This window comes from Pteropus vampyrus, unplaced genomic scaffold (genome assembly GCF_000151845.1).
Source record: "Pteropus vampyrus isolate Shadow unplaced genomic scaffold, Pvam_2.0 Scaffold24, whole genome shotgun sequence".
Classification (NCBI taxonomy): Eukaryota; Metazoa; Chordata; class Mammalia; order Chiroptera; family Pteropodidae; genus Pteropus; species Pteropus vampyrus.
This window is the reverse complement of record NW_011888805.1, coordinates 11,164,926-11,189,050: the sequence shown is the minus strand read 5'-3', so window position 1 is coordinate 11,189,050 and position 24,125 is coordinate 11,164,926. Positions and strand designations below refer to the sequence as shown.

At 35.6% G+C, this 24,125-nt stretch overlaps 1 protein-coding gene and 1 pseudogene across 5 annotated transcripts in view; both read right to left on the bottom strand.

Moving 5' to 3' along the window:
* Positions 1–24,125, bottom strand: part of AHI1 (Abelson helper integration site 1) — a 169,235-nt gene that overhangs the window by 31,953 nt on the left and 113,157 nt on the right. For all 5 annotated transcript variants that reach the window (XM_023528394.1, XM_023528392.1, XM_011356176.2 and 2 more), the window contains 2 exons: positions 4,566–4,728; positions 1,155–1,252 (listed from right to left, as the gene is read on the bottom strand). In XM_023528394.1, coding sequence (XP_023384162.1) covers positions 1,155–1,252; positions 4,566–4,728 — 261 coding nt within the window. The remainder of the gene's footprint in view (positions 1–1,154; positions 1,253–4,565; positions 4,729–24,125) is intronic.
* Positions 10,224–11,264, bottom strand: LOC105289477 (annotated as a pseudogene).

Here is a 24,125-nt window from a genome sequence, read left to right as displayed (position 1 = left end):
CTTTGCCTGAAGGATACAACCTAAGCCGTCTTAGCAGAGTATACTAGGCTCTCTGTGGCCTGACTCCTGCATTTCTCTTATCCTTCTCTAAACATAACCACACTGTACCACAACTTATTCAAGTCATTCCCTCTGCTAGAATGTTTTTTCTCAGATCATCTACCTAGCACATACTTTTTTAGCCTATAAGCCTCAGCTCAAGCATGACCTCCTCTGGGAAGTCTTTCTGGACTTCCCAGGGCAGATTTAGAGGGTTTCTTCCTGTGTATTTCAAATACACTGTGCACGTCTTCATTATAGTTCTTACCATAGTCAGTTAAGAGTTGCCTACTTGCTGGTGTCTCACCCACCAGCCTGTTAGCTCGAGGGTAAGTGCTTTGCCTTCTCAAACTTGTTTCAGTGAAGACTAATGGAGCACTTGGCATGGAAGTAAGCGCTCAGTACACACAGGCTGAATGATACATGACAGGATCAACCGTGAAAAAACGCCAGTTCATAAAGTCAAGAAGTAAAGTTATTCAGCCTAAGGGAAGAGCTAATGTCGCAGAATAAAATAAGTTTAATAAGTAATATATATGATGACACATTGCTTATTGAACTTTTCTACCAAAGTACTACTAACATCAGAATATTACCGACTGGGATCTGGGGACACAGGCTAAAAAACATGACAATTTTCTGGCCAATGATACATCCATATTCATTTTAACGTGAAAACATTTTAAATTACTAGGAAGTAAAAGGAATGCTCCAGGAAGATATGACATTCTTATTCTGTGGGCTCCAGTGACTTTCAGCATACATGTGTACCCCTCAGGTGGTGCCCATAACAGTGTCAGCATCAGTAATAGAAACAAGTGTAGGGTGGAAATAGCATCACACTTAAAGTCACAAGTTCTACTTTGGGTCCTTGTCCCATTACTTGGGCTGTGGCTTGGAGTCTACTTTAACCTCTCTGAGGCTCCGCAGTTTCCTTATCTGGAAAATGGCTATAATAATATATGCCTTACATATTTCATGATGTTGGTGCCAATATTACAAGACATAATAATATAAACAATGAAGGATATCAGCATAAAAAATAAAGTAATATTTTACCAAGAGAGTGAAAATTAAAGTGCATATGCTATATATATATTCTTGAAAATATTTACCTTTTTAGAAGATGAAGGTTTTTCTATTTTGGTTTTTTCCTTGGGGGATAAAGGAGGGGATCGCTGCTTTACCTCTGGAGGCAGCTCCTGATACAGTGCTGGAATTGAAAAAGATATTCAAGTCATCAAATTGAGAAGCACTGTTCCATGAGGGAAGAAAGCAATGATCGGGGGAGCAGATATGAAACTAAAGAAATTGATATTCACTTCCTTGGTGTAGCAATAAGCTTCCTAGCACTTATTGTTAAGGTGATTTATAGTCTTAGATATTAGTTATCAAAAGAGCATAACTTATGATTGGAAAGTTTTGATCAGCAGGATTTCAGAAACATGGAAGGTATCATCTTTACTTACTATGTGGTCATGCAATTATTTCATTACACATTTACCAGAAACCCGCTATATGCATAGTTATCTGCTAGGTACTGCTGGAGGAGATATAAAGGTGATCAAAACAGCCTTTGCTCTCAAGGAGCTTACATAGTCAGAGACAGATATGTTCGCAAGTAACCGTAATATGAAATAGAATGTGACATTAATCCAAAGAGAGAAAATAACAAAGACAAACTATGATGTGAGGATGACAGATGCTTAATGGAAGAAGTGGCAGGTGTGTCAGACTCTGAAGAATATGTAAGATTTTGACAGACAGAGGTGTGGAGAAAGGATAATTTGGGAAAATGGTATGAAATAAATAAGCATGGGGCTAGGATTATATATGACACTGAATCTATTCACATTGCTGCATCTAAGATTCTTATAACCTAAGATTATAATCTATATACTCTAATCTATAAACAGTGCTGAATCTAAAAAGTCAGGTAGGAATTTTAAAGGGCTGAAAAAAAATTCCATTTCAGTTAAATGACTTGGGCAACTCTAAGTTGAGAGAAATTGCTAAAATACACCTGATCAAAATTCTAAGATTACGAGATGTATTAACTGGCTTTGTGTATGTATTGATTTTATTATAGGCAAGGATGTTAAATGTGATTAAGGGAAGCTGATCATGTTTTTCTTTCCTGTGGTTTAAGATACAAAGGGAATAAGTCCCTTATAATAATGAGGTACCGATGTCTTCTGTTGTCTTGTTCTCTTGGAGGACATGGCTCTCACCTGAGTAACTGCTACAGATTCTTTTCAGATACATACTCCCTTAGATCATTTGCTCTGCATACTTGGTTTCAGATAAAGATAAAGGACAATTTCTGCTACTATTTTTAGAGTGAAATATGCTGCTGACAGTTTTTCTCTAATATTAAAACTGGGCAGGTGAGATTTGTTAAATTCAGGTAAAAAGTAAGGTAAAAAGGCAAGAAAACTAATCCCTGATGAAGTGAGAATTCGATCATTATATTCTCATGTTGTCTGAGGATTTTTTTCTGTTTGTTCTGGCCTTTACAAAGCTTTACAACAAGCGATAAATTATGCCAAAGAAAACATCAATTATTCTGGGATATAGTAAGGAATTATCACAGTTGAAGGATGGTCAATATCCGAGACCATAATTTCTGCATATAATTACTAACCATCATTATAATATGCTTCAAAAGTCTCAGTTTGGTTATCATGGGAGAAAAATTTTATTGGATTTTTAACCTACTATAGATCAAATATCTATAGCCTTTCAAGATTTGCAAGCATAAGAGGTTATTTCTGTAAACTATCTAAAGTTAAAGCACTTAATACTACCCTGCCTGGAAATACACAATCTTTTCATATTGTTAACTTAAAATTTTTTAAAAATGTTTTCATTTATATCAAGAAGAAACAACGAATTGTAATATCCAGTTAAAATGACAGATACTCTCTAGGGTGACTATGATAGAGCAGGTAGTTCCTGGTTTAAAAACGGAAGCCATCTCTGCTCAACTCCACTGGTTGATCCTGTGGGAAAGCCATCACTGGGAACGGGAGGGTAGGAACTTAAATATTTTTGACAATCTGGAAGTTAGAAGTGCTGAACTTCTGGGAAATGACTGTGTATTAATCTGTTCTAAAATTTCTTCCTTCCATATTGCCTCAAGTTTCCTCCATTATGCATCTTCTTTGAAACGTAAAAATATATCTCAGAGTTTAAGAGCTATCTCAGTCATTTACTACTCAGAGAAAAAGAATTAAAATGGTGGTACAGAATTTTGTTGTGTGAGAGAGAAGTGGGTAATTTTTGAGACACTTAGCACTTTTGAGGGGAGGAGTTTGCTGAAAGAGGCAGATAAACCGAGGAAGGGAGCTACAGCCAGACAGAGCTCTTGAGAGACTGGAGAGGGGAGCGCTGAGAAGTATCGGGGTGCAGACGAGGTGGTGTGAGGGTGCCCAAGAGAAGTCGTTTTATCGGGGTTGAGCCAGCACCCGGTATTCACGGAAGGAATTCTCCTTCCACTTCCAGCTCCTTTGCTCTTAAAATTCAGAACTTAGGTTAGGAATGAATGTGCTTTTGTTTAGCCATATTTTGGGTTAAATGGGTTGCATAGGCTAGCCTGAAAAGCAACTATTATTTATAATAATTATTTTTTATGTAGCAACAAAAACTTAATACATATTCAAAATAGAGTGTTCTCAAGGCTGCCTATACTACATTTTAAATCAGAACTATGTGATTTAGTATTTCTGGAAGAAAACTTATAGATGACAGAGCTCTACTTCCTTATTTTATAGGAGGAAACTGAGGCATATCAGCAATAGCTGTTGAGCTAGGGTTAGAAATCTGTTTTCCTGACCCCTGGCAGTTTAGTTTCTCCTACCACACTATGAAGTTAACTGCTGATAGGAAGCATTCTTCTGAGGAAGCATTACTATATTTCTCCCCTTTCTCTGTAGTCTTTTTTTCAGGCAATCTGTGTTCTATTTTCACCTTTCAAGGTGAAATCTATAGCTATTAGTAAGTCCACAGCTTTCAGAGACTGGTATTTAGAATTCCTCCTCCAGTTTATTTCTTTTTCCTTTTCATAAGTGAAAGCTTACTTTACTTGAGAATGAAACAATCTATTGCAGGTAGGTAACAAGTAACAGCTAAGACTGAAGTATACAGAGTAAAAGAATGAGAGTTGGGGAACAAGAGGTTCTTAGTGTGCCTGTCAACTGAGGAATCACTGTGGCAAGAGAAAAGCTGACATAATCATGCATGAAGCAGGTGGCAGGGGAAACGGCCTGTAGAAGAACACTGGTAGCTAAATGGGCAAGTCCCCCGGGATGAGAAGTCGTGAAGCAAATATCCCAGACTGTAATAGCTGTCTAGTGTTCTAGAGCCTCCCCTTTTTATTTTTTTGCATCATGAGAATGAAAAGCGATACCCATTGGTAAACATATGCAAAAGTTACAAAGACAGTAAATTAAAGGGTAGAAAATGATAAAATCTTATACTATCAGTTATACCATATTAGTAAACCAGGAAGGGAGCATAAAACTTACTTTCACTAGCCACATGATTAGCTGGAAAATACCCTTCCTGTCCCTTTCCTAAGCTGCCATACCACCAGTCTTCATTATCTTTGAAAAACACTCCGATAATGTCTCCGCGATGGATGGTTAGTTCATCTGATCGATTCGCTGTGTAGTCATAAAGAGCCACTACCTAAGAGAGAGATAAGACCACCACAGCTTTATCACAACTGTACCACAGAGAAAACCCCCAACATTCACTTCCTCTTGCAGAAGAGCAGCTGAAACCAAAGCAGTACTTTGGTAAGTCGGAGGCGGTCTCAAGGTTTGCTAATGGGATCAGGGGTGGTGGGAACACAGCAGGAGAAGCAAGATAAAAGACTGTGGGATTGAGAAATGGTTAAGAGCATTCAATATACTAAGATTAGATTCAAAATAGCAGATGTTAATTTTTTTAAAGTAAATTACTTGTGAAGCAAATTAAAAAAAGGTCACACACACGCCATTCACTTTCTTAGAACTGTTTTATGCTACCTTTAGATTCCATTCTCAGTGCTAAGCAGATGCATCTGAAAAAAAAAAAATTCTTCAGAACACCAACAATTTTACAAAAAGGAAAAGCTCAATGGTACAACTCAATTACATAACTTCATGGCGATCACTTGGCGTATTGTTCAGGTCTCTTTTTGAGATACACATCTCTATAAGCACGTTTCAGATATTTTATGTCAACAATATAAATCTTCTGACTACCTTTTAAAATACTCTGATAAGCTTACTTTTGCAAGGTAGAAATTTAAGAAGAAAAACCATTTTATGAGAGTTTTCTATGTTGTTACGGTAGTCACTATATTTGATTTTTCTTTTTCTTTTGAAAAACCCAAATCAAAATGAATGGCCACACAGGCATTTACGAATCACTTACAGCACTTATTAAGGAGGCAGACATCAGCCCATTTTAGACGTGATGCACTGAAATATAAAGTGGGACATGATATGAATACTAAAGAGCAAACTACTTCTACTTTTTTCCTACTTAAACAGGATTTGAAAACAGACTCGTGGACATGGACAGTGGACTAGTGTAGAGGTAGAAAGCGGTAAATGGGTTAAATATGTGGTGATGGAAAGAAATTTAACTATCAGTGGTGAACACACAAGGCAATACATATATGACATACTGTTGAATTGTATACTTGAAACTTACTGGCTTTTGTTGATCAATGTCACTCCAACAATTAAAATAAATAAATGGGATTTGAAAATTTACAGGTTATATAACTGTAATATAACTGTTATATAACTGTAACATATGTAATGGAAAATTATCATTATAATCTTTTGCATTTAGATGGAATACTGAATCATTCACTTAACGAGTATTACTGAATTCCTAACGTGCCTGGCACTATGCTAGGGGCTCAATACATAATAGGGTAATTCCTAGAGGGGAAGATCTCATTTAGGCTTTGTAGGAGAACAGAGGATAATCAGGAATTAGCCAGTTGAAGACATGGAAAGTATGTCTCAGGCAGATAGTACTGCTTTTGTGAGAGTTGAGAAAAGAGAAACCCAAAATAGTTCAATATGGTGGGAGTTTAGGATTAAAGGCAAGGACCCAGATAGAAGGGTGGAGGAAGCAGAGGCTACAGAAGAAAAGAAGTGGCCAGATAATGAATGCTGAAAGAGTTCAGCCTCACAATATGGACAACGGGAAGACAGAAGAGTTTTAAACAGAGGATTCCATAACAGTTCACAAGACTCTTTGTGGAATCTTTTAATTAATTTATGATACAGTATTTATTTGAGTTGTGATATAGTATTTATTAACACACTAACAAGGAGATTTTAATGGATGAACCTACAATCAATTGTTGTCACTATATAGTAGGGCAGTAGTGATGATATAATTTAAATGGTACAAATGCAATTCCTGTTGTACTGCTTAGCACAGTCTCTAAGTTACAACATGCTATGCAGGATATTGTTTAAAGTTTATAAATCTTTTATAATTTTTAGTATGTTAATGCCAAATTACTTGTGTAAAAGCGGAATTTTAACTTTTCCCTTTGTTCTTCCTTCCCCAAACTTCTCCTTTATTCTCCTATCTGGCGCTATCATAGAAGATGACAGCGAATTAAAATGTTTTGAGTGTCTGCCATGTTCTAGGTACCTCGCTAGTTGCTTATATAAGTTATTTTACTCTTCATGACAATCCTGTGAGGGCAAAAATTCCTATTTCAATTTTATATATGAGAAATTTGATGTGCAGAGAAATTTAATGACTTGCCTAAACTCAAGTAAACTAGTAAGTAGTAGAATCAGGACCTAATGTTTTCTTTCATTTTTTTTTTTTTTTCCAAAACTAAATACATTATAGGCCATGTTTATCTAGAATCAAACACAGGGAAGCAGCAGCAAAGAGGAAAGGAGGAGGGACAGGAAATCCTAATCACTTGTGAAAGATAAGACACATTTTTGGATCCTAGTACTAAAGCAGTTGGCTGCATTGAGAAGACCAACTATCTTCGGTTGCGTGCAGGCCCACTGTGCTCCTTTCATGATGAAATCCAGGACCAAAAAAACTGTTTGGGGGGTTGTTCCTGTTGTTCATCCTTCTGGTTCTGGTATACTGAGACAGCATGACTTTGATGATGCTAAGTAAGTATGAGGTAGGTCAATGTATGTTTATTTTTCTGAAGACAGAGGTGGCTGCTGGGAAGGAGAGCAGAAGAGATTCAGCTTAGGCAATAGAATCATTTAGGAAGTCCCACATCAGGCTTATGTCCTTGTGTGGAGTATTGACGATCTGAAATTCATCAAACTGGAGTCAGAAAACTTTTTCTGAATTTTCCATCAGGGTCTATTGATTAAAGTGTCCCTTCAGAGTTACGGGGGTCCCGAAGACCTATATGATTCTACATTTCAATTTTCTGATTAAAGTACCCATTGATTATCCTCATTACACCATCAAATACGGCACACCAATTTCACATGGCCCTTTAGTCCTTGTAAACATATTCCATACTGTGTCCTTGTTATGAACTAGATGGTGTGTCCTTCACAAAATTCATAATTTGAAGCCCTACCCACCAATGTGACTATATTTAAAGATAAGACCTTTAAGGAGGTAATAAGGTTAAACAAGGTCATGTGGGTGGGCCCCTAATTCAACAGGGACTCATGTCCTTATAAAAAGAGGAAGAGATACAAGGAGCACATGTGCAGAGAAAAAGGCCATGTGAGGATACAATGGGAAGGCAGCTGTCTGCATTCCAAGGAGAAAGGCCTCAGGAGAAACTAACCTAGCCCGCAACTTGATCTTGGACTTTCAGTCTCTAGAACTGTGAGCAAATACAGTTCTGTTGTTTAAGCCACCTGTTCTATGATATTTTGGTATAGCAGACCTGGCAGACAAATACAGTCCCATAACCTGATGGTGTCAGATGAATCACTCATTACCAGCCCACCTTGGTATTGCAAATGGGCAATGCCTCCCTCACTCATATCCGCTTTAGGTCCTTACCAGCTTACAGTACTGTGTTCCACACTATTATAAAGTTACTTCCTGATGTAGAAACAACGTCCTTGTCACCAGACTCCAAACCGATATCATTAGGAAGGTGATGGTTGGAGAGGTTACATGCCCCAAAGCTACAGAACAGTCTTTGGAACAGGTCATCCTCATGCCATTACTGACATTTAAGTGCAAAATTGTTATACAGTGAGCAATTAGTGTGTTTCATTTGCTTGGCAGCGGAATTATGACCATCTCTCACCATACTGAAGGCACATGATAAAAGCCACGTGGCTCATGAGAACCTACTCGTAGTCCAGTGTATTTTTATCTGATATGTTAACTTCTCATTTAAAGACTACTTACTCTCTTCTGAGCATCACTGTATACACAATAAACGTCTTTGCTTGTTTTAACGTGGAAGTGGATTCTGCATAAATCATGTCTTCCTCAGCTCCAATTAGATTTTATTATCTCGCTGGTCTAGGATAAAGTAAAGCTCCATAAAAAAAGTTGAGACACACAATCCCATCAAGAGGTTTGTTTTGAATTAATACTACTTCTATTTTTTTTTTATTCTGCTAGGTCTTGTCATAGAAATTCTGTCCTGACCATTCTCTTGGTGAGTGTATTCTATAATGTACCATTCCTTGCACACAGTGGTCTGGCATGTAGCTTTCAGTTCTTTGCAGAACACAACAGCTTCAGCAATATAAGCCAAACTTGAGCTGATGGAACAGTTATGAAATGTTTCTGCAACAGAAGCTTAAAAACATGAGTTTATGTTTGCCTATGTTAGTAATGACAGGTCTGGGCAATGAGATGTCCCATAAAATCCATGTGGTCAAATCTTGATCACTACTCATATGCTGGAAACAGAGTTCCTTCTCTTTCTCAAAGCTTGCTGAGTTGCCTGGGCACGAGCATGATGGAAGTGTCTTTTATTTTTCTGACATACATTTTCAGTCTTCATAGCAGTGCTTGTCAGATACTATTTCTTGGTTTGAGCAGTCTGCCAGACTATTATAAGACACTTAGGTGAATTCCTCTTTGTATTGTCTTCTGAGAGATTTTTTTTTTCCATTATATTGCCTCTCAAGAATTCTCAATATTTCTTAAAACTACCGTACTAAAGAAACATTAATGTATTGTTTGGCAGATGTCCTTTGCAACTTTTATCTATTATGCAATCCAAAAATCAATATCCCTAATAGCTTTAAGTCATTAAATGAGCTGTGTTATGTTGAATAAACTCATATGTTTGAGCACTTTCTCTAGCACTGCACTTCAGTTGGGTCCACAATGGTTGGAGAACTTCTCCGTTTCAGCCTGCAGCCAAGGTGGCCTCCGGATCACGCAACCTTCCCTCTGCTTTCTCCTTGCTTAATTTCAGACTTCTGGCCTCCAGAACAAATTTCTGTAGTTTTAAGCCACACCAAGTTTGTAGTAATTTGTTATAATAGCCCTAGAAAATGAATACACGTGAATTCACTTTGGTGAGTACTGGATTTTCTTGTATTCCTTTAAGGAGTGTTGGACCTTTTCTGGCATATAGGTACCCAAGATCATTTTGACCCATTCCAGGATTGCTTTTTAAGTTTTCTTAGAGCAGATTCAGGAAGAGTTTACCCTAGAGCTCAAAAACCCCACTTCCAGGGTGTGATCTTCTGGGTAATTCTACCTGATGTGCCACATATTAGGAGATTTTTTCCATTCTGGCTATTGGGAATGGGAATTTTTCCCATTCTGTTGTGCAGCCTACTACTCTCTGATGGTCCTTTCCTTACAGAGTTTTACCCCATGCATGTGCATATCAATACTCCGCCAAAGATTTGATAAAGGCACTACTTATAGTTATTGGCAAGATTATTACCAATTAATATAAGGTGAATAAAAAGTAACATCTTCGTAATGATTATCTGCTAGAAGCCTTATTACAGTTTAATTCACAAAAAAATAGTGTACTTTTTTGTATTCACGATAAATGCAGTTATGACCTTATTAAACTTTTTGTATTCTTTAGGAAAGCAATTAAGGTTTAATATACAAATATTTAAGTTATACTTAATTGACGCTTAAATAATAATAAGACATTTGTTCTTTTTTGATCTCAAACATTTTCTCCTCAGTTTAGGGCCATCTCCTCTACACATGGAGCAACCTTTGGCTACGTGGCTGGACTATTATCTCACAATTTTAGATAAACTGAAATAGAAAGCAACTTACATACAAGAACAATTAACTGGAGAAAAGGGAGAAGATATTTCCCCGCAGATTCCATAGTGACTGTGCAGAAATGTATATGGTCTAAGCCAGGCAGTTTCATTTACAACATGGTTTGTTATGTAATTACAATACGATGTGATTAGTTTTTTAAACTATGATACTCCTGAGAGATTGTACCTTCTAGTTGAAAGAAAGTATTTTTAATAGATTGTGGTTTCAGATGCTATTTGCTGCTTCTTGGACCTTTAGGAAAAATTCTTAATGAATTTTACGGGGTGCTGAGGACAGAATTTTCATTTTCTTTTTTCAAGTTTTAATCTTTTTCTTTATTTATAAGAAGTCTGGGGATAGCTGTAGCATTTTGTATGCTTTCTGAAAAAAGCAGACCATTTCCTTGGCCACTGAAGGTGTTTCTCACGTAATCAAACAACAGTTTATACATCTTGAGCACATTCTTATTTTTTTTTTTCCTTTGTGTTTCTTGGGAGTAAAATGGCTATAATAGCCTCATTAAATACAGTCTTCAGTCCCTTTTGGATTAAAGATAAACACTGCACAAATAGCATGCTCCTTTCTCTTTTGCTAGTTGCTGTCTTTATTCCACATAGAAAGGATTTTCCTCATATCATTAAGTCTTGCTAAAGTTTTGGGGTCTCTTCAGAGATCAATCTGAGTTCCTGTTAATAAAAAGGGTACATTTGGTGCATATTCCTTAAGTTTTGGTACCCACTCCTTTCACATTGAGAAATGAGGCTAGATTGACCACAGAGAAGCATATACGGAAGACAATGGTCATTGGATAAGATAAAGGTCTCAGAAGATCATAATCTTCCTATTTGGCTATGTCCTAGAGTCCTGGGAGGTACTGCTTGCTCCCTACAGCGATGCTGACTATGTACTGGTAGAAGATGGGCATTTACTCCTCTAGGAAGGGGTTACTGGCATAGCTTAAGAGTAGGCACATCTTGGTGGTTGCCAATCACCATGCAAGAGCATCAGTGCTCTTGGCCATGAGCCATTCTGCTACTGGACAGCCTCTGGGCATGCTCCCAGCTACTTCTATGCCTGCCTGTTGCCCTCCAGTCAGTAATTATTTAACAAGTGAAATAATAAGGTTTAAGGAAGTCTCATTTCTCAATGATGTCAATAAAGGAATATTTGGTCTTTATTATTAAAAAAGAGATTTTTAAAAAGTTAGTAAAAAATCAAATTTAACTATAAATCCTGAATTGTACAGAAGTATATTATTAAGTACTCAAATGACTCTTTTATTAACAGTGACATTGGGGCTATATTTTATTTCACAAGAAGAATAAAGAAACATACAGTTATATATATTTGTAGCATCATGTGGTAGCAATACATATAGTCTCTTATGACTATATCCACGAACAGTCTGTAAGACAACCCTAAAGATATTTATAAGAAACCGAGGTCCTTTTATTTTTAACTGATCATATCTGCATTATAATAGATTAAGAACACAGAAATAAAGAAGATAAATAATTGCACAAAGTTTACTGTCTCTACCAAACTATCTGTTCTTATCCTGCTCTATAATGCTAGTATATGTGAACTTCAAATATTTTATTAAACAAATATTTGAAAATATTTAATTCTAAATATCTTTTGGTAAAGTAACTACCAAGGGTAATTGAAAGAATACTAAACTAGGAATAGAGGCAGTGAATTTCCAGTCCTGTCTGGGCCTCCAACGCTAAAGTATATCATAGAACACTCAGACTGACCATCTGTAAATGTTCAGTGTAAAAAGGGGGTTGAACCAGATAATTGGGTATCCCCGCCAACTTTAAAATTCTATCATACCAGGTATTCAAATAACTATTCCAAAAGAATGGCATTCATAAATTTTAAAGTAAATTCAAAATATTAATCTGTTGGATAATAGTATAGCTGAATTGTGATCATATGTGAACTGGAAAAGCTGGTTTGGTTGCTGCAATGCAACACAGAAAAAGTCTTGTAGTAATAATTAAAACAATAATGATGAAGCATTTCTTCTGGATTTACCCTGTGAAAACACTTCTTTCTTCTTTTACAAATAGAAACGACTTGATCTTTGGACTTCACAAATAAGCTACTCATTTTATATGGTGATTGGTATCAATTAAACCTTTCTGACAGAAACTACAATTCACATATATTATTACAGTGAATTATTAGTGCTTCATTGAAAAAGGCTCTAAAATGTATCTTTCTATTGGTTATTTCCTAAAAAAAAAAAAAAAAATCAAGAGAATGATGCAGACATTTATAGACTGGACTACAGACTTTTGTTGTTGTTGTTAGCAAAGAAAAATGATAGTGTATTTTCCTTCCTTGGGAAGGAAAGCAGAGGGAGAATTATGACTCAGTGGTTTACATCAGAATTCTCAAAGTGTGGTCTGCAGACCTGCAGTGGCAACATTACCTGGAAATTTGTTAGAAATGCAAATTCTTGGGCCCCATTCCAGACCAACTGAAACCATATATTCTGGGGATGGGCCCAGCAGTCTGAGTTTTAACAATCCTTCCAGGTAATTCTGATGCACCTAAAGTTTAGTTAATACTCTATGAAACCTGTATACTTATTTTCTGTACATATCAAGTGATGCAACTGAATAGGTAAGTAACATAATTTAAAATATAAAGCCAATCTTACAACAAATTATTACTGACAAAACTTAAACAACAGTAAACTCGTTCCTCCTTTCCTAGTAGTTTTACTTATCTTTCTTAGTTTCCCTTGTCTCACTGAAATGCTGACTAGCTCTAGATTTGAGTAATTTAACATCTACTTCGTCATTTTTTCAAAAAGCTCATGCTCAAACTGCAACTAGGAGTCATAGTTAACATTTCTTAGGTTTCTCTACAACCTCTCAAGAATTAGCAAAATTTTTAAAATAGAAAAACAAGCACAGGTCTGTGCAAATCGACAGGCCTGTATATATTGATGCAAAACACTTTAGAAAAGCCTTTCTAAACATGAATAGACACCTGCAGGAACTCTGAAATGTTTAAATGAATTATAATATCTATTATTCTCTTTTATAGTGAGGTATGGATCTTTCTCTGTGATAAAATATACATAATATCTTTCTCTGTGACTTATTTCACTCAGCATAATAACCTCTAGGTCCATCCATGTCATTGCAAATGGTAGGATTTCATTCTTTTTTAATGGCTGAGTAATATTCTATTGTATATATGAACCATAACTTCTTCATCCAATCGTCTGTTGATGGGCATTTAAGTTGCTTCCATATCTTGGCTATTATTGTAAATTGTGCTGCCATGAACATTGGAGTGCATAGATCTTTATGAATTATTGTTTTGGTTTTCTTTGGATAAATACCCAGAAGTGCAAAATACCATGTGATTTCACTTACATGCAGAATCTAAGGAACAAAAAGAACAAACTGATCAAAAACTGACTCACAAATATAGAGGACAATTTGGTGACAAACAGAGGGGATGGGGGATGGGGGACTGGGAGAATAGGGTGAAGGGTTAAAGAAGTACAAATTAGTAGCTGATGGATGGTCACAGGAGTAGGAGCACAGTATAGGGAATACAGTTAGCATTAATATATTGGCTAGGTGGAAAACCAGAGGAGAGAAGGAGCAATTAGGGGGATCATTTTATAAACTATATAAATGTCTAACCAATGTACTGCATACTCGAAACGAAAAATAAATAAATAAATGAATGAATGAATGAATGAATGAATGAATAAATAAACAAATAAATAAAATATATACATAATAGAGATAATAGCTATTACTTAAAAATAACATGAGGTGTGGAGACAACACTTTTGAAAATGAAATTAAATCTTTTTAATGCTTGATGGCATCTTCAAGATTTCCTGAGCACCAGTTATAAGTGTAAAGAGTTATAAGTTCTTGATATTTCATGACAATCTGTACAGAAACTCTTGAGAACTACTTAAGAGCAATCCTAAGAACATTTGTTTAATTTATTAATAGAATGCATTAAAATTATAAAAGATTCCTAAGATGAATTAATATCTCATTCATATAGTAAATATCTCAAGTGTGTGCTACATATATACATGGGACTGTACAGCATATGGAAACTATAAGGAAATGAGGCATACAGTTTTTCACCTGAAGATGCTTATGATGTAACTAAGAAAATATATTGTTTCAAATATTATATACTTAAAAATACTTATTCTAAATGTTTAACATTAAATAATATCTTTATAATAATCGGTTCTATTTTATAAAATTTTTGTTTAAAAACATTTCCTTTAAATGTTTTAGTTTTATTCAAACGAGGTTTAAAATTTACTAGTCATAAAACACTATACAATCTCAGTTTGGGTATTTCTCAGCATGAATGTATACCTGGGAAATTGAAATTGGGCTAAGATGACAGCTTATATATGTATATTAACAAGCATATCCATTCGATCACTGCAGTTTATATTTAAGGGTGAAGGGAATTACTGAAATGACTACAGGTAGAGTTAATTTGGAAGGACTTCGTGAAGGAATCATAAGCAATAAATTTACATGGAAAGAGGAAAGCTTTTTAGGTTACTGACAGCCAGACATCAATATTTAACTGCTTATCTACTTAAACACTGAAGCCTGTCTATTTCTAATTTGAATATCAATCCAAATATTCTAGAAAAAGCTCATGTATGCACATGTGAGTATTTGGCTTAGCTGGGAAGAAGATAATATAATAGTAGAAGGATAATGAGAAAAGCTTAATGGAAATGTCCCTACTTTAGTATTTAATTCTAATTGTGATATATATGGAGAAGTAGACAGTTAAGTAGGAGGCTCTAAAACTTAAAGAGTATTCCAAACAGCAAAACAGAAATAAGCAAATAGAATTTTAAAGAAGTAAATGGAAAATTCTGAGCTACAGACAGATGAGATAGAAGGGAAGTACTTCTGGAATGGGGAAGTACTGAAAATTGTTTTTTTCATAAAAGCAGGAATGCTGGCAAAAACTGTCAAAATCAACTCTTTACGAACTCTGACAATTAACCAAAGATTATAAGAATCCAAGGAGCAATTCGAGAATAACAGTTGAATCTCGTAAAACACAGCAAGCTCTGTGGAGTTTTAACCTGTCCTATTCCCATTATCCTCTTGCCAGCTCAATGGCAACCTTAGAAACCAACAGACTCACAACTATGGTAACTGAAAACCAGCAAGCTAGTAGTTACAGGGCAGAATAGGTTGAGAATGCCTCCAAAGCCCCACCTCCAGAGAAGTACCACTAACTGTGACCTCTAGGGCAGCCCCCGAAAAGCTCTGTTCTTGGGGCTTGCCTTTATTTGATGTGACTCAGAGTCAGCTGTGTGAACAGCCATATCCCTAGGGCATTTGTGAAAAACAATTAGCCGCAATTTAGGTGGTGATACAAGTTAGGACAAATAAGGGGATGACCAAAAAATTATAATAAAAAACTGAGAAATTACATGTCTATAGGGTACTCTGAAAAACTCCAACATATTCCTGGAAATCGAGAAGGCCACGTGCATGTGTATGACAGTATGTGTACCCAGGTAAGACTAGAGAAGGTATACTTATAAACGGCTTATCAAAGCACTGAAAACATGTCCCAACACAGAAAGAACCCCTTGGAAAAGGCTGTAGGACTTGGTTCCAGGCATTTAAGGAAATCTGTGACCAGTCATCAGCTGACCACTAAGCTAATCAAGCAGACACTTCAGTGGTTATACAACACAAAAACTACAGACTTTATAGAATTTCTCTAGGAAAAGTCACTAACTAAATAAATAGTAACAGTAACAATAACAAAAAATGACAAACCATGGAAGGGTAGGGGTCGAGAGTCTGATTTCCAGGTTTGCCACTTACATTTTCTCAAATGCCCAGTTATCAACAAAAAATTACAAGGTACATAAAGTATAACCCTACACAGGAAGCAAAGAAGTCAATAAAAATTGTCCCTGAGAAAGCCCAGATATTGGATTTACTAGACAAAGATTTTTAAATCACTAAATATATGTATGTTCAAAGACCTAGAGGAAACCATATCTAAAGTCTTAAGAGAAAGTATGAGAATGATACCTCAGTAAGCAGAAAATTTCAATAAAAAGACAGAAATTATTAAAAAAACAAACAGCAATTCTGGAGTTGAAAAGTACAATATCCCCTGGAGGGCCTCAAAAGTAGATGTGAATTGGCAGAGGACAGAATGATGGAAGTGTTAGATAAGTAAATTGAGATTATCTAGTCTGAGTAACAGAAAGAAAAAAGAATGAAGAAAAATGACAGAGCCAACATCCTTTCCTGATAAAAACACTCAACAAAGAATACAAGGGAACTTCCTCAACCTGATAAAGGCTATACAAAGGACGTGGATTTTGTTAAATGCTTTTCCTGTATCTACTGAGATTATTGTATAGATTTTGGCCTTATTGCTATTAATATGGTCTATTACACTGACTGATTTTCATATGTTAAACCAGTCTGTTATTCCTGGGACAAATCCTACTTGGCCATAGTATACAATACTTTTTATACATTGTAAATTCTGTTAACTAGTATTCTGTTGATGCTTTTACATCAGTATGGATGTTACCTACTTCCCCTCCTTGGCTCAGTCTAGCTAAAGCTTTGTTAATTTTCTTGATCTTTTAAAGAACCTATTTTTGGTGTCATTAATTTTCTCTATCTTTTTCTATTTGCTATTTCATTTATTTCTATCCTAACAGATCTACTAAATTTAACTCCATTTCTCAAAAAAAAAAATTATTTCTACATTTGGTATAATAAACTCTGAATCAGTATATGCATATATAAAAAACATTTAAAAAATATACCTAGCATATAATTATATAATAAAATATAAGAACTTGCCCATTTAGGAAATAGGCAAAGAATTTGAAAGAAGATATGCAAATAGCACTTCAAAAGATGCTCGTATTATTAGTAATTAAAGAAATTCAAATCAAAATCAGAAGATACCACTTGCCACCCACTAGGATGGCTATAGAAACAAAGACAGTAACAAGCATTGATGAGGATGTAGAGAAATTAAAACCCTCGCACATGGTTGGTGGGATAGTAAAATGGTTCAGAGCCACGTTGCAGAACGTTTTGGCAGTTTCTCAAAATGCTAAGCATAAACTTAACATATGACGCAGCAATTCCACTACTAAATATATGCCCACAAGAAATGCAAATATGTCCACACAAAAACTGTATGTGAATGTTCATATAACATTATTCGTTACCAGCTAAAAATGGAAACAACTCAGATACTCATCAATGGATTAAATGATAAATAAAATGTAGCATATCCATATACTAGAAGATTATTCATCCATAAAAAGGAATAACATTTTGATGCATGGTACGACATGGAGGAACTTTGAAAATATTATGCTAAGTGAAAGAAGCCAGATGCAAAAGGTCATGTATGATATGACTGCATTTATATAAAATATGCAGAACAGGCAAACCCATAAAGATAGAAAGCAGTTTAGTATTTGCCAGGGGCTGGAGAGAGATGGGAAGGAAAGGGGGTGACTACCAATGAGCATGGGATTTTTGTGGTAATATTGAATATGTTTTAAAATTAGAGTGGCGATGGTTGCAAAACTGTTAATATATTAAAACTCAATAAATTGTACACTTTAAAAGGGTAAATTCTATGCTATATGAATTATATTCAAATAAAGCTATTAAAAAAAGAATAGCATAGAAATTATGGTTATGGAAGGTGAAGCTGGTTATAATGAATAAAGCAACAGATACAAGCAAAAATAAAGGAGACCATAGCTCTCCATGTCAGAGAGGAGAGCCTTGATTCTGCCTATGGAAATAGAAATATGATTGAGGGAGAAAGCAATACATAAGAAAAACTGATATGCTTAATATATTACTAAGGTTTTGTTGGTAAGAACTAAGCAGCCGCTAATACCAGTGATAGAAAATTAAAGTGTAAAGGCCTAATAAAGGTCCAGGGGGAGACAGGAATTTTATTGAGCTGTACTCATTTTTAGAGTCTTTGGGTTACCAAGTGGTTAACAGCCTAAGTACTTATAAAGATTTTTCTAGTAGAACAGAGAAAGGAAAGAATAATTAAGATTAGAAACATCTACTGCAGTGTCAGTCATACTCGGGTGGCAGCTGAAACAAGGTTATACAATGAGCTTTATAAGTAGGTCTCAAGGAAGACGGGAGGAAGCCCAATCATCTCATTCTTGGGTGACACTCAAAATTACCTTCTCATTCCTTCACTCCTGTTCTTCAAACAGCTGTCTGTGGCATGTGGGTAGCATAGTTTGAAGTGTAGCAGGTGTTTGTTTTTAATTTCCTTTCTCAAGGTCACAGGTGACTCTGCCAGTGCACTAGAAAAACCACAGCTTCTGGGCCCCTTTCTTCCCACCAAACCCCAAGATCCCCTTCTCACATCCAGATTACTCTCTGCTACTATGTGTCTTTACCTCACCCCACAGCTATTAAACTTGAAGTGCCATTACTCCCAGGAAATCTACTGAGGCTCTATCCACTAACCTCAAATCATATCTGATTAAGACTACTGGGTGGGTGGGATATTTTCCAAGAAAATAATTTGAAATTGGCTTTCTTATATAACTTCCATGGTAGATTTATTAAAAGGGAGGAATCTTTATTGGGCTATGTTCCCTCCTCCACTCAAGGCTTTCACCCTTTTTATCTGTCATTCTGGTCAGCATTTCCCCTAGTGCTCAGTTGTCTATATCCTTCATTACCAGCCCTTGCTAATCCCATTACGAGTTACAGTGATGATACAAAGATCAGATGAGATAATATATAATATGTAGCAGAGTTTTTAAAACTATAAATTGTTTTTCAGTGTTAACTGCTGTTACTATTACTTGAACTGCTCCCAATTTTCACAGAATCTGCCTTGTGCCCCTGACCTTACAGTTTCATGCACATAAAGTGATTTTGCTTTTAGGGAGTTAATATTATTGGCACATCTACCATAATACATTAACACGTTCAATTTAAATGTTTCTAGGAGATCCCTGAAGACCTACTGTATTTCAGTCTCTCTACTGGGAAATGATGATAATAATAATACTCTGATCTTATAGAATTATTATGACATTCAAGTGAGAAAACCTACATAAAACACTGCACAGTGCACGGTACAGAATAAGTGCTCATAAATGCTAGGTATAACTATTATTCAATTCTTAAAGTTCTTCGAGTTATCATAGAGAAATGGTGTTCTGTAGTAAAATATTTCTTTAGAACACCTGCAACTATAAATGTGTCCATATTTTCCAAACCAAATGTAGATCTACCTACTTCAATTCCATTTCTGAAAACAAAATTTCTAAGATTGGCAAAGTAAGCTCTGAATCCAAAAAGTGCCCTCAGAGAAGCTTTCTCATGTTGCCATATTACCAGACAAGAAAACTTTATGAAGTTTCATTAAAAACATAGGACAAGAAGTTTCCTTTTCTTCAGGAATTTATCTCAATCTTTATGCATCAAACTAATCTGTGATCCAATTATACCCAGAGGTGTCTGCATTACTGACTGCTGTGCAGCTATCTCTGGCAAAGACTGATCTCTGTAGACACTGAGATGATGGCAGGATAAAGAGCATCACAGAAAGAAGAAACTGGACAAACGATATATGTTTATCAGGGCAAAAGAAAGAATTGATGGCACCTTAGCAGTGGCAGATGGTACACGGTTTAAGCAGGAAAAACAAAGCACTGGTTTAATAATTTTTAATTAAATTTCTCCCGAGATGGAGAATAATATTTCATATGATGATGAGCGTTACATTTTTTATTTTCTAAATAGTTCTTTTCTTCATTTTATGGCATGATCAACTCAAGTTTTGGTTTCTTCTATGGACTATATTACTGTTTCCTTAAGGGTATCAAATTTTATATTGACTGGCAGGAAAATTTCAAGTAATCACCAAATCTTATTTTAAAAAGTATGCAAGTAAATGCTTTGATAAGCACAACTCCATGTAACACTGAAAATGCTTTTAAACAATAATATTCCCTAAATACAATGACTTATAAATAAAAAGTTAAATTGCCTACAGGTAAGGAAATTGTTACTATTTTTATTTTGTTCACTGTTTAATATTTTTCTAATGTCTTGAATAAAGACAATAAGGAACATTAAAAAATTTGTCAATGTTACAGAGTTTGGAAAAAAGCCATTACCACAGGCTGAAAACTATCAGGAGTCAAAAGAATTGTTATAGGCTGGACAGTGGGTCAAAAAATAAATTGACAAAAATCAACAAAGATAAATAGTAAGAGCTGAGAGGTTAATGTGTGCTAAACACTGTATTCAGTACCTGAAACAAGAGGACAACACTAATGAAGCAGGTATTATTATCTTCATTCTAGAGATGAGGATGCTGAGGAACAAATATGTAAATAATGAGAAGATAACGTCTTGACAGCACATCGTTAATACATCAAGGGATTACGGTAGGTCATAACTCAATATTAAACACAGTATCCAGATTACAGAAACCAATGACATCATATTTTCATATTACAATTAGAATATTAAGTCCAGTTCTGGATGTCATTTTTTCCAAAGAACGTGTACAAACTGGAATGGAATCAATATAAAGATAAGTAAAAGAAAATGGAAATGACACAGATACTCTTGGACATCTTATGAGCTGCATTTATAGAAGAGGAAAGTGATTTATTCTACAATGGTCTAGAAGAAGAGCATAGCTAAGATACTAATAATTTATAGTAAAGTACACAACCTGCGTAATTAGTGAAAACACAGCTTTTTTAAAGTAGAACTAGTTTTTGTTTTCCAGGAAAGAATGTATCCACAAATGAAGGGACTTTTTCTTTAATAACATCTTTGCCATATGTTGAAGCTAAATGACTAGAAATATATAGAGATAAGAAATGTTTCAAAACTCGTATCACAAAATCCCATTAGCAGATACCGCTGTCTTTGGAAAAGTATTGATGCAAACACCAAGAACTTCAGAGGCTCTTAGGCAACATATTAAATAAATAATAATAAAAAAAAGAATCTCCTGGCTCTCTATTTACTATCTGTGTGATTCTAGGCAAGCCTCTTCACTTTTCAGTACTGTAGTTTCATAATTTATAAAACGGGAATAATAATACCTACCTAAGAATTATGCAGATGAAAAGAAAGTAGATACAAAGATATACTGATAACAAAGTAAGTACTTAGTGCATGTGTATCATTAATCTTCACAACAAAGCATTAATTAAATAATAATTTGTTATTATTATGATTAACTTACTCTGAAAGATTCAGAATCACTATGAATATCAGTAATAGTAACAGTGAGTAACATGTGCAATGCATTTCAGAGTGCTTAGATTGTTGTGCCAAATAGGAGCATGCAAAATCCCTCTCTTGATGGAGTACACATTTTACTAGGGGAGACAAAATTCTGTAATTTTTATGGGCTTTTCTGCTATAAAACTTATTCTGTAAAACTGTGAACTAAATATAACAGGGCTTATAAAAATGCAGTGATTGCTATTTAAAAATCTATGGAACTTTGTAACTAGGGTGTTGAGAGAAACAATCATAACCCTAATCAAAGTCCTGATGTGGTACCAAAGTTTTGCTGACATTTGTGCCCAGCATTACTGTTAGTCACCCCGATCCTCTGTCGTCTCACACCCTACCTAGCATTCACGAGACCTCCTTTGAAAAGCAAGTCCATGAAAGAATTTAATTTCAAAGGAGACCAGTTTATCAAAATTAAAAATACAACACAGGTTTTAGAGTTCTTCATCAATCAAACAAAACTATTTTTCAAAATTAGGAAAAATGTCTTTGCCATTTCTTCATTTCTACCAGCAGTTACTGAAGTTACTAAATTAGCCACTAACAAAAGGCATTTCGGTTTTTTCTAAAATTGTTGTCTTTCCATTTGATGGTAAGAAAGTCTGCCTCTGACGGCTTTAACCCTTATGACATGTAGAATACTGACATTATTCACCCACTTATATACTGCACAAAAGCTAATCTGCATTACAGAAACACAGACTGTTCTTACAATGACAGTAAGTATTACAAAGAAACATGTTAGGGGGCTAAGCCTGTGTTTTGGGCAGGGCATATCACCATCTCCCCTTCATGGCATTCAGCAGTGCTCCTGACTTCTGGTTCCTGTCTCCACAGCTGAAGTTCCAGAAGTTGTTGAGTCCCTTCCACCGCTTGCTCTTTTTGCTGCTCTCAGGAAAAATGACCAAAACAATTCCTCTGAAGTTAAGTCTTATGGAAAACATGCATTCAAACTTCTCGATATCTCACTGGCTGAACTAAGAATATGTCACAGCTAGAGTTTAAAATGAAATAATTTTAATTTCTTTGGTTTTGTAATACTCTAGATGTATTGTTTTAAAAAATTTATGCTCTTCTGGATTGTTCTTGATTCATGGTTGATTAGCTTACTCCCCTCAAGTTCTACCAGTCTGCGTAACTGAACATGCCTTTTCTTATGTCAAGAAACAGTGAACGGTGAAATGGACAAAATAGCTTAGTGGGGGTTGTTTCAACAGAACACTAGGCAGCCCCATCAGTGCCCTCTCTCTTTCCCACTGCAATCTAATGTGCTCTCTAACTGACCTGTTGGCTAAACTGCACAGTGTCTGGACACCATACCAATTTCCTGGCATCATTTCACCAGGCATTGGGTTTATAAAGGTGGAGAATACTGGTCCTGTTCTGAAAAGATGTAGTTTTTGATCTACTAAAGACGACTAACCCATGTCCACTGATTAAGCAGCATGAAATTTCCAATAGCAATAGTAGTGACGGGCATTTGTTACTTGATTTGGTGGACATAACTGCCATGTGTGTAACATATGGAAGTGAATTCTAACTGAATCCTGGGAACAGAAAAAATGAGAGAAATGAACAGAGAGAATGACAGAAATGATGAGTCAGCATTCAAGGGATGACAATCAGGGATTTGCTTAGATTTCTGCTTTAATATGTTCTCTTGGAACAGTAAGGGCAGTTGAAAAAGATTCATAGAATTTTAGACCCAAAAATGAATTTAAAAGATAAACTTCTTCAACCTTCCTCATTTACCAACTAGAAAAGTTTTAAGTCCCTTGGTAAGAGACCCTGCCACAACTGCCCCGCTCTGTTCCATTATCAAATGCTAAAACCAGTCTGCCTCTTCTGCCCCATTTACATTGATAGATCTTTCCTTCTGAGAAATGTTTATTTTGAATGTAATGCTGTTATATAAGTACCAAATTTAATTTTTCACTTTTGAAGAACAAGGAAAAAGAAACAGTTACTTTATATCCTGTATAGATTTATATTATGGTTGCCCTTTTTGGAAAATGCTACTTTCTTTTGTAAAATTAGTCAGCAATATGCTTAGCTAAACACACAATGCTTAGCTAACTGCTGTTCTACTTCTCATCCTCCTCTCATGGCAGGTTTCCTGAACTGCTTCCAGTTCATCATGCCTCCTAGTGTAACCACGTAGCTTCCCTTATGGGGCCCTGTTCTCATTCTCCCAAATGTTTCTGGCCACCTGTGATAGCACAAAACTCCCTGTTTCCGCACTCCCCTTGCTTCCAAGATGCCACACTATTCCTGATGTCTCCCATCTCTCTTCTCTCCTCAGTCTTCCGTGAGCACTCTTCTTCCAAACTCCTGAATATGGACATTCTTGAAGTCCAGCCTGGCTCTTTGCTCTTACTTATTTTTATAATTTTAGCATATATTTATTTGTTTAAGTTGTATCTATTGACAGTCTGTAAGCAGTGGTGCATAAGACAGACATGGTCCCTGCTTTCATGGAACTTACATCCTATTGAGGAAAAC